General features: G+C 43.8%; 1 protein-coding gene across 1 annotated transcript in view; it reads left to right on the forward strand.

Annotated features, from left to right (window-relative positions):
• Positions 1-1073: 1073 nt before the first annotated feature.
• The window catches only part of LOC149191852 (uncharacterized), a 37725-nt gene continuing 26636 nt past the window's right edge, over positions 1074-12162 (forward strand). Inside the window, exon 1 of the mRNA XM_089406754.1 lies at positions 1074-1269. Coding sequence (XP_089262880.1) covers positions 1074-1269 — 196 coding nt within the window. The remainder of the gene's footprint in view (positions 1270-12162) is intronic.

Genomic DNA, 12162 nt, shown 5'->3' on the forward strand with positions numbered 1-12162 from the left:
TTATGCCCCTTGGAGTGGGCTCTTTCACTCTACTTTTATACCGAAGAGAAAAACTGTGAATGCATTGACTGAGAAACCAACCAATAATAGTACTCAATATAACTATACCATGTTTTCTCAACACCCAAGAGAGAGGTATTTTGTGATGATGAACTTGTCCTCTTCCACTAGTTTTGATGAGGCATCTTGTCTGAAGCACAAATCCACTAGTTCTCTTCACCTCCCTTTGCCTATAATTCTCATAAATGCCCTCGATCTTAATGACTGTGAGGTTGAATAGGTCTCTAGAAGTCTCAACTTGGATCGTACTAGCATTCCCTTTGGGGGTGGGTTATTGCCTCATTTGGCTAAGTCTCATGCTAGGGATTTTACCATGCATTAAGATGATACCAAGGTATTTTCCTTCGAAGGGGGAAATGGGTGACATGCATCAGCTATCATGTCTCCCTCCATATTTACCCAATCTAAAGACAAAATTATTTATTTCAAACTTTTGTATTTCAATATAATTACCTTTACTACATAAATATATTATATTTTATATAATTACATTATTTCTTGATTCTATTTATAAGATATATTTTTATATCCACTATAAATTAATAACGCATTTTAATATTTACCCTATCCATATGAATTATTCCATAACTCTTTTGAGATTATACTTCTTTCTTTGTGTTGTAGAGGTCAAATTTTATATAGGACTATAAGGGCACTACAAGTTTATGCATAGAATCATATTGATATAGATTGTGTAAATGATTTTGAATTTTTAAAACTTGGAACAGGCGGTGGAGCTCGGGGAACCCTAGCCATGGCGGAACCCTAGGTCTACATGGAACCTGAACCGGTGTTTATTACCAGCGGCAATGGATATGGTATGTTGGAGGTATACCACACGGGTCTAACCATGGTTTAGGCTTTTAATATTGGTTTTGGACCTCAATATCATCAGGCTTGTCGGTTGCTGTCTGTTTGTTTGAGGATTACCGTCCATCGGCATTACAACTCCGTTTTCTCAGCTGCCTACCTTCCCCTGGTTATAGGTGGTCAGTTTTATACTGTCAGTTACAATGGTCGAAGAAGACCTCGTGGACTACGAGGAGGACCCCATGCCAGAACAGGAGATATGGGCTCATCAAGCTGGCCCGGACATGGGCCCCTGGCAGAATAAATCGCTACGGATGACAACTACAATTCAGTCTCTGCAACACCCCTCCTCCACCAGTAAACAACACCCTCCTGATGTCAATGTTGATGATTTACCTGGTTTGGAATGCCCTCCCCTCTCTCCGGCCACTCTGAATCTGCTCCGAACTAGTCTGCAAGCATCGCCCACTTTTGACTCTCCCTTGACTCATCCCCCGCAACATTCTTTGCCACTGAACCATCCATCCTACTCCTTGGCTCCGGCTAGCCCCTCAAACCCCCACACCCTGCTCAGTCCTTCGTACATCCAAGCTCGTGTAGCTACAACCCTCACTCCCCGATTAGATCTGGCTGCTTCAGTTCTCCCATTCCAAACCCTAGACCTGCAATATCTGCCCAACAAGGCTCCTTGGAAGTGTGCAGAAGTTTACTCAGAGAACATCCGACGGGTCGTCGAATGGACAAGCCCAAAAAGGGTCGGTGCCTCAAAGCAGTGGACACTGACATAAATTTGACCTTTGGAGAAGACGTTCCTATGGCAGACACTATGGACACGGCGAGGAAAGTTCTTGTTTGACGTGTACGAGGCAGGTACTATTCAGTGGAGCATCTGCGTCAATGGACCATGGAGATTTGGGGTTCTCTATTGAAAGAACTTCCTGTGATTAGGGTTTTGGCCAGAGGTTGGTTTGCCCTCCGCTTTCATAGGGAGGAGTGTACGGACTGGATATTATCGCGCTACTCGCATATTGAGCTTGCTCCTGTACTGCTGAAGAGAGGGGATCCACTCTTTGATTCGGAGCGTGAATAGTTGGGAGCAGGGCCTATTTGGGTCAGACTTCCAAGTTTGCCCATATAGTTTTGGACTCCTCAAGTTTTTAAACGTATTGGTGATGCATTGGGGACTAAGCTTGAGCACGATCAATCCTATGAAAAGATCCGCATTATGACTATGGCAAGGATATTGGTACACCTTGATACCAGGGAGGGGCTTGAAGAAAAAATCACTCTTCACAGGAGAAATTTCTCGTGCAAACAACTCCTGGACTATGAAGGAGTCCCATTTCGATGTAGGAGGTGCCACAAAGTGGGTCACCTATACAAGGACTGTCCACTGCTTTCATCAGTGACTTCAGAGACCTCTCAGGGGACCAAACACCATATCTCTAAAGAGATGAATAAGGGAGACTAGCAATAAGGACAGGCTCCACCTGAGGCTGTGGCGGGCGCTACACAAAAGGCAAAAAATCGGCGAAAGGCTCCGACCTCTCCTCCGCGGACTCACTCCAAATCTGCTGCGGAAGCGCCTCCTCTTCCGGGTAATGGATCTGTTCCCATAACCTCTGTACATTTTTCAGATGTTATGTTTGCTACTCTGTATTCATCTTTGAATCCTCCTTCCACTGCTCTTTGTTCTATCCCTACCATCCCTTGCTCCATATTTCCTCCTCCCCCTACTTTCTCCACTACACCTACCTCCCACAGGGATTTTTCCACTCCTCCCTCTCACTCATCCTCCCCATCTGGGTCGGGATCCCATCCCTACAACCTCAAATCCAGATCCTGACATTTATCTCCACAATATGGATTGGGCCACTCCCCCATAAGGACCAAAAAAAATAAACCTACCAGAGGGTGCCCATCCAGGATCAAAACAACCATCAAGACGACAGTGGCTGATGTAGCGAGGGGACGTCAATACACCTTTGAAAGGGCACTTAGAGCAATTGAGCCCTCCATCCCTGTCTCCCCATGATTTGGCTCTCCTACAATTGCAGGGGATTAGCCAACCCCACAAAGAGATTGGCTCTAAAACGCCTTTTACATAGTTCCAATTGTGACATCCTCTTCCTACAGGAAACCCTTGGCTCATCTGACATCATTACCAAAACCCTTCACTCTATCCTTCCGGGCTGGGTTTTTCAGGGATTGGATGCTATTGGCAGATCCGGAGGTCTTGCTATAGGAATAAACCCTAAATCTGTTAAGCTCATTTCCTCTTGGGGTGGTTTGGGCTTCATTGGAATGGATATTTATGCGAGTGAGCTAGGGTCCCAGTTAAAAGCGATAAACATATATGCCCCTAATCATAACAGAATGGAGTTTTGGAAAAATTTGTTGGATCATAATCTGTCACAAGCACCACCATTATTGGGGGTGACTTAAATTTTTCATTGGGTATGGAGGAATCTTGGGGACATCACTCTCAGATTGACCCTATATCGTACTAGATGAGCACTCTACTAGATACCTTTAAACTTGTTGATGTTCCTATGAACAAGAAATTGCCCACATGGCATAACAGGACGATGGGTGAGGCTGCCCTGGGTCGGAGATTGGACCATTTTTTTATTCATGAAGACCTTTTATGTACCCTACCCTTATAAAGATAGTGGGTTGGTACTGGAGGATCTTCCGATCATCTCCCCATATATCTTCAAATCTCTAGTCCCTCAAAAAATCCCCGAGCTCCCTTCAAGTTCTTTACTGGATACCTAAAAGACCCAGATTTCATCAATCTGGTAACTGAATTCTGGAGAGCACAACCCCCTCTTAGGGAGCAAAGAATGGTGGCTGATTTTTGTGTTCAACTTAAAAAACTTAGGACTATGACAGAGGGATGCTCAAGGCAGAAGAAATTGAGAGATGAACAGAACCTAAAGGACATTGAATTACAGATAGCTCAGCTCACGGATGAAAAGGGACTTGGATACTTAACGGATGACACCAAAATCCAACTGATATATCTGGAAAACTAAAAGGCAAAGATTCTACTTGAAAAGGAAGAATAGTGGAGGTTGAAAAGTAGGGCTATTTGGCTACAAGCAGGAGATGGAAATACTAAGTTTTTCCCAAATTTTGCCAATGGTAGGAAGGCCTCTAACACCTTTTGTGTTGTTGGGAAAAGTATCCAGTACGGAATGACCCTATCCCACTCTAAGGGTGATAGTACCTCAGCAACAACCGAATGCAAAGCTATTCAAGATTACTTCTTTATGAGATGTAAGAGAGAGGAGAAAGAGATCCACTAACCGTTATCTTCCGCTAATGATTGATCCAATCTTCCCTCTTTGCTGCTTGCTCCCAGCTCCTTGCTCTTTCACTGGCCCAGCTACATAAAGATCCTGCAAAAGCAAAAGAAAGGGAAACTACAAGAAGCATACATCCATAATTGATTCAAGGATTAGAATAAATCAAATATACAAGCATCAATACGCCATTGAGACACATGCATATAGAAGAACCTCAAATGCTTTATTTAATGGAAGAAGTAAAGTTCTGAGAGTGTTACAACCATAAGAGGCCCAATCCAGCAACACCTCCCAGCAGAAAGAAATCTCCTCTTCACCTCCTTCAAGCAAATCACCCAATAGTTCTATACTCAAACCAACAGCACTTCCTTACAGTCACAAGATTCCAGCCTCCCTAGACCTCATGAGAGAGCTCTATATATAGGAGTTTTGGAGAAAGGATGAGTCAGCTTGAGGTTGGCATGGAGCTGACTAGTGTCCTCTCCCACTTCAGTTATTCTTCAGTTCTTGAGTCCACTTGGAGGTTCTTGCTTCCACTTGGAGATCTAGACCCTCTTACTCATCACAAGGCGAATTCCTTGATCCAAGTGTCATTTTGGAAGCTTCCTGGGCATTTGACACATTGAGGAATGACTGTGCCACTTGGCCAATCTTGCCCAGTGCAGGTAGCCTTCATTGCTTTTGACATTCAGCGCAGGTACAGAGTGGAGCAGTTGACATTCAGCGCAGATGCTCAGTGGAGCAGCTGACATGATCCAAAATTAGCTTGTTTTTGAGTGTTTTCAGGTGGAGAACTGATTTTCAGTGCTGTGGTTTGCTGACCTTGTTCCTCTAGGGGTAGGAAAATCATGCTTAGGGACTTTGGATCCCTTAGATTATTGACATTTCATGCTTCATTCTGTAAGGCACAAAAATGTCTATAACAGTTGCCCCCTAAAGTATGAGGTCGTTTATCGGGTGAAATGCTTTATCAGGAGGATCCAAATTTCATTCAATCGCTGAGAGGCGCCCTGTAATAAATACAATACAATACATTATTTTTCATTCTGCTTTCATGATCTAGCTGAGGCGGGCGCATTCCCATGCTCAGCTTTATAAATTCATTTTGGTACATATAACAGACGACCGTCTGATGGTAGACTGATAATTCTCTGCTGAAATTATCATCCTTTGAGTAGGATGATCATCTGCTGCAATAATGTACATATCAAATGTCTTTATATTTCCTGAATATATATCGCAGCCCGGATGGATGAAACTAGATCCGGGGTCTTCAAACTCGTTCGATCTTCACTCTAAGTACAAGTCGATCCATGTGAGAATTGCGCTGAAGTCGAACATGGAAAGACATCGCTTGATTACCGGTCAATAATGTAAACCGTTAACAAGCGCGAGAGGAATCACCGATAATGATAATGACCCTCAAGGTACTGCAGTACAATTCACGTGGTGTGAATATAGGACTTGGCGTCGAACACCACGCAAAATCTTCTGGTCGAAGGTCATTGATGTATACCTGTCGCCGGAAGTGAGAAACTTGCCATTGAGGCATGCAAGCTTCAAAGTACTGAGGGGGTGTTCCTAGATCAACTTCTTGGATAATGAGCTGAAGTCGACAAGAAGCGATCCGTCAAAGGAGGGCCTTAATGAATCCCACATCAGTGACACAGAACGGAGCTAATGATTTTAGTGGAGGTGAAAACAATCTGGGAAATATGATTCAGGGTGGTGATCATGGGTGGATGAAGGACAATGTATGGTAGTGGATGGGACACGATTGACTCTTTCTGAACAACATCTCTTGAACATATAACGACACTGATGCGATGGATCGGTAGCATTGCCCCAAATGCGGATGGTTTGGCGAAGACCATGGTGATGAGACCGGTGAATGAAACAACCCAACCCGATGTGATACGGAGGACAAAGTGTCATGTTCAAGAGCGACTTGCTACCATTAAAGCTTTGAGGTTCTCCCAATTTTTCCCCAGTCATTTCTGACCAGTACCTCTTTATTTTTGTCAAGCTTGAGGAGGATAACATATGCTTGTTCTATAACCTGCCCTTCGGGCAAGCCCATCGCTATGTTTTAACGAGCTTAGCGATAGGGAAACTCGTTCTCGTCTAAAGACAAGTTTGTCGCTATTTAATCATTTTAACGAGTCTAACGACAAGGAAAACTCGGTCCTTTTCATTTTTAGAGATTCTGAAAAGGCACAGAAAGTTAACTCCAAAATTCCTTTTTCGTCATCTAATCCCTTAAGTCCGAAAAAATATAAAACAATACAGAAGGGATGAGTTTTCGATAACTTTAACGAGCCGAATAAAACAAGCGCTCGACCTTTTTGTGCAATAATCCCTCAGGTCCAATTAAAATCTAGAGGAGGGATAGCTCTTCCGGTCACTTTAACGAGCTGGAAGGCCAAAACTCAGCAAACTTTTCATATTTTACGAGTCAAGAGAAAAGAGCTCAAAGAAGACTCGTCTTTTGAGGAACGAGTGATAAACAGGGATAGCAGCAAATTCCAGGTACAGGTTGGAATTTTCCAATCACGGCAGTGTCACAAGGATGGCTAGGTGAAATCACTCTTCGCAGCTGTTCCTCAAAATGGGTAAACAATCATATGGGGGTGAACGATTGGCCAAATGGAATGGAGGTGGCAGGTGCAAACACGACCAAGGCTTTTTTATGGCTAATAAATTTACGATCACAATGGTTATTTACCGAAATAGGTTCATTTTTTAATGAGCTTAAACTCTGGAGGAAACTCTTGCTCACGCTTTTCTATTTTTTAACGAGCATAAATTTCGCGGTAAAACTGCTCGATCTTATGTTTATTTTTTAACGAGCATGAACTATGTATAAAACTGCTCGGATATATGGTCAAATTTTGATTATTTACCATTACTAGCTTTTCTCTTTTCAAATACAGTACTGCATTTTCAATTGCTGCAACAAACTTTGTTAGAAATGAATAATGTTTGCATGAAAATGAGATTATAACCCTAATATTTCACTTTGAACTACGTAAAAAGCCATTAAAAGGTGTTTTTACCTCTCATTTACCATTTCATTTGCATTTGGTTTGTTGGATCTCTGGAGGTGCCTCTTCCCCCTGATTTTCACTAGCTGATTCCGGGAGATTCTGCGGACGATTTTCGGCGCCGTCTGGACCAGGTAGGAGCTAAACCCTAGCTCTTTCTTTTCATGGTTTTATTTTCCTATTTCATTCCTTTTTTCCGGTCTTTCTGAGCCCCTGGGGTTTTTCCAGGGCGCCCTAGGTTCAGCGCAGGTTCCCCATTCGAAACCTGCACTGAAGGTCAAGTTGCCTTAAGGCAGACTGACCCTCAGCACAGGTGGGAGACTCTCTGCCTGCACTGGGCTCAGAAAACTGGGTCTTCAGGTCATTTTTTGATGAATTTTCGCCAGTTTTTCATCGAAATCAGGAACTTACCCCTTCCCTTGTTTGCTTTGCAGGGAACTTTGAACAAAATGTCCCTCACATGGCGAGAACGAGAACATGAAGAGGAGGACATGATTGCCCTCCATGACCCGGTCACGGTGAACGCGCTGCGGAACTGTGGCCTGCTGAAGTTCTTCCGTATCTCTAGTATGAGAGCACAGATTTCTTTGCTGCAGTATATGCTTGATGCTTGGGATCCTGTTAACCAAGTATTCCAGATTAGGGGAAAGGCCATCCCCTTGACCATAGAGGACATGTACTTCTTGACTAGACTGTCAAGACGAGGTGCCCCCATTTCCTTATCAGGTACGGCCCGGGGGACTGATTCCACCAGAGATTATGTCCGCCAGTATTGCAGGGAAGGTTCTCAGCCGAGCAGAGACGGCAAGATTGTTATCCGTGAGATTATTGATCGGGCTCTCAGGTCCATTCTGTTCACTATTGGTAGGATGGCCGGCAGCGCAGCTCTACATGTTGCCAACAGGTCTTATATGCAGCACGCCTTGGAGTGTCTCCAACCGAAAGTATTCAACTGGTGTGATGCAGTACTTGTTCAGATGAAAAGTCAATCGACCAAGGTAAAGGACGGGAAGCTGAAGAACTTTGTATTTGGTTCTATTCTGACTGCCTTCGCCTTGGAGAAAATCCCACTGATGCAGCCTCAGTATATCATACTCGACTTGCCTTCTCCGACCGAGCCACGCATGCAGAGGTGGGTCGACCACATGTCTAGGCATGCTGGTCAACCTCAGATTACTTTTACTGAGGCCTTCTTTAGGTGGTTCGAGCGCCAGGAGATGGCGTTTTCCGAGTATCCATATGTGGGTATGGATTTCCGAGGTGATCCGGATTTGGTGCTACCGGATGGCGAGCAGTGGGGCGCCATTGGTAAACTCCTTGACCATATTACTGTTTACTGTTCTTATTCATAATGTTGATGTGCTTTATTCTATCAAGACTTTTAATTGTACTCTTGGGTGCATGCAAATATTGGTCCTGTTCGTCCAGCAGTTCATCCGAGATCGCCAGCTGCTGCCCCGGCAGTGGAGCCTGCTAAGAGAGTTGTTATCCGCGACCTTGACGATACTGAGACCCTTACAGCTGTGCAGGAGCAGGTTGAGAGCCTTACTCGTGGTCTTCCGGATGTACAGATTGATGAGTTACCTTTACAGCTGCAGCGGCATACTATTGGTGTGCCTAGACGATGGACTCGTCTCTTGCGCATGATTGCACAGGCCGTGACATACTATCATGAGCACCATTAGGCTAGGGTGCCCCCTAGCATCTTTTTGAGTTTTTAGGTCATATGACCAATTTTGTCTTGGTTACAGAACATTATGTATGAACTTATATAAATAGCTTATATATTTTGATTTTCGGGTTTTATTCTGTTTGATTTATATGATCCATATGTACAATCTTTGATGATGTGTCCTTTTTATAAATGTTGCAAATGTCTATCTAACACATAGTTTGCTAATGAGTCGGTTTTTTAAGTTTCTTGAAATATGTTGATATTGAATTGAATCAAATCGTCTTTCCAAGATCTTAACCCTTAGGAACATGCGATAAATAGCTGGATTGCGAACATAATATATACCATTGAGTTGTAGTATTACGAGCTGTGAGTCTAGCCTGAAAATTAGTTGGCGTATGCCACGTGTGATGGCATCAGAGAGTAGTTCTATCAACGCGCTATACTCAGCGATGTTATTCGTTGATTGCCCAATACATACACCTCTGAAACTTACTAACTTGCCGCTTGGATCAAAAATGGCCCAGGATGCGGAAGATAGGTTCCGCGAACTACGACTCGCTCCGTCGGCATACCCAACACATGTCTCCAGAAGGTTCGACATCTGCAACAAATGGAAAAGGTGGATCACTCGACCAGAACAAATGCTTTAGCGAAAACAAAATACAACAAAAGCATGCAGGTTACTATTTAAGCATAGTAACGCTTGAGGTACAGCCCGTTGCGGGGCTGCGCCAGTGGAATTCCATCGTAATCCATTAACTCGTAGGCTCCTTTTGCTAACACCCTTTTAACAATATAGGGGCCCATCCATAAGGACTTGAATTTCCCTGCTCCCAATTTATCGGATTCTTGGTCATAAAGCAAGACCAAATCACCTTCTGAGAAGACACTGGGTTTGACATTTTTTTCGAACTGAGCCTTGACTCGTTTCTTATGGGCCTCGTTAGCCAAAGCGGCGTCATGACGGGTTTCATCCAACTGGATTAATTCCAAGAAACGAGCCTCTTCCTCTGAAGTTCCGGGGAGGAGATCGATTGCGAGTTTAAGCGACGAAATTTCGCACTGGATCGGTAAGACTGCTTCCAGGCCATACACCAGTTGAAAAGGTGTGAACCCGGTGGCATTCTTTACCGAGGTTCGGTATGCCCACAAAGCTGAGTACAGGATTAGGTGCCACCTTCTTTTATGAACCCCGATCATCCTTTGCAACATACGCTTCAGGACCTTGTTGATTTCTTCAACTTGTCCGTTGGCTTGCGGATAGTACGGGGTAGAGCTGTCGTGAGATAGCCCTAGATTGGCAGCTAATTCGACCATCATGTGATTGCGAAAATGCGACCCATGATCTGTAACTATGGCCTGTGGTACGCCGAACCTGGCGACTACATGATTGAAAAAGAAAAGGGCAGCTGTTTCACCAGTGTTATCCAATGTAGGCATCGCCTCGGCCCATTTGGTAAAATAGTCAACGGCGACTATTATATACCCATGCCCCCCGGTCGAGGTGGGGTTACATTGCATGAAATCGATGCCCCACTTGGCGAAGGGCCCAACAGCAACTATCGGCTGTAAAGGTGCGGGTGGTCGTCTGGTTTTGCTATCAAAAATTTGACAAGCATGGCAACCTCTGACTGCGTTTATGCAATCTTTGAACATGGTTGGCCAGAAGTATCCTACTCGTAAGATTCTTTGTGCTGTTGCATATCCAGACTGATGCCCCCCACACGTGCCTGAATGACAATCATTCAGGGCTTTTTTGGCCTCCTCATGGGTAAGGCACCTCCTCAGAACTGTATCGACACCACGACGGTAAAGTGTATCACCGACGATCATGTAGTCTTTTGATTGGTATCGTATACGTTTTTGTTCGGAGCAAGAGGTGTTTGGCCTAAATTTTTGGGTTTGGAGATAAACTATGATATCTCCATACCACTCATCGCTTACAGATATTAGAAACAAACTTTCGTCCACGATTGACTCTTCCGATGTTTCATCGTTGGACAACGATGGGAGATCGCATAACAATTCTGCGAAAACTAGAGTTTTCTTTGATTTGGATTTTACAAATTCCATATCAAACTCTTGAAGGATCACTATCCATTTTGAATATTTGCCCCCCAGCAACTGTCACGACAGTATATAAGTCATGGGGTTGCAATCTGACAAGATGGTAGTTTTCCGAAAGAGGACATAATGTCGAAACCTTTGAATCGCTTGAACAGCCGCAAGCGCTAGTTTTTCAACATAAGAATATTTACTTTCTGTATCGTTTAAGTTTTTACTTAAATAATAGATAGGATGTTCAATTCCATCGACTTCTTGAACTAAAACCATCGCAATGGTCGTATCCGCCGCAGCTAGATACAGGTTAAAATCTCTTTGATAGTCCGGGGCGTACATTAATGATGCTTTTACTAGACAATCTTTCAGAGCATCAAAGGAAACTTGCGCCACCTGGTCCCAGACAAAAGGTACATCCTTTTTCAATAGACGAGTATAACCTTTAGCAAGTTTTGCGTAATTTGGAATGAACCTCATCAGAAAGTTTGCTTTCCCTTGGAGTTTCTGAATCTGAAGCAAAATTAATGATTGCCTAAACCTTACAGGGGTCGAGACGAATCCCCTCCTTAGAGACTACAAAGCCAAGTAAACAACCAGAACCGACGCAAAACACACATTTGTGCGGATTGAGTCTTATCTTGTAGTGTCGGCAACGTAGAAATATTGCTCTTAAATGCTGCGGATGATCAGTCCGCTTTCGCGAATGAGCCGGAAGATCGTTGAGATAAGGTTGAACAATGTTCTTGATGTCATGGAAGGCATAATTCATTGCCCTCTGAAACGTCGCCCCTGCGTTCTTTAAACCAAAGGGTAATTTTCGATAAGCGAATGTGCCCCACGGACAAATAAATGCAGTCTTTGACTGGTCCTGTGGGTGGATATTTATTTGATTATACCCGGAAATTCCATCCATAAATGAAAAGATTTCACATCCGGCGCATTCATCAATTATCTGGTCGATGAAGGGTGTAGGGTAGTTGTCCTTCGGACAAGCTTGGTTTACATCCCTATAGTCGACACACACTCTAATCGTCCCTTGTTTTTTCATAACAGGGACAATATTCGATACCCAATCGGTTAGAGGAACCGGGTAGATGAATCCAGCATGGAGAAGTTTTTCAACTTCTGCATTAATGGCAGCGGCTTTCTTCGGGTGCACTTGCCGAAGCTGTTGTCTTACTGGTTTGACATCAGGATA

The sequence above is a fragment of the Pinus tabuliformis genome, chromosome 2_2, assembly GCF_031772625.1.
Source record: "Pinus tabuliformis cultivar Carrire ecotype Pingquan chromosome 2_2, CPIR1, whole genome shotgun sequence".
NCBI classification, from domain to species: Eukaryota; Viridiplantae; Streptophyta; class Pinopsida; order Pinales; family Pinaceae; genus Pinus; species Pinus tabuliformis.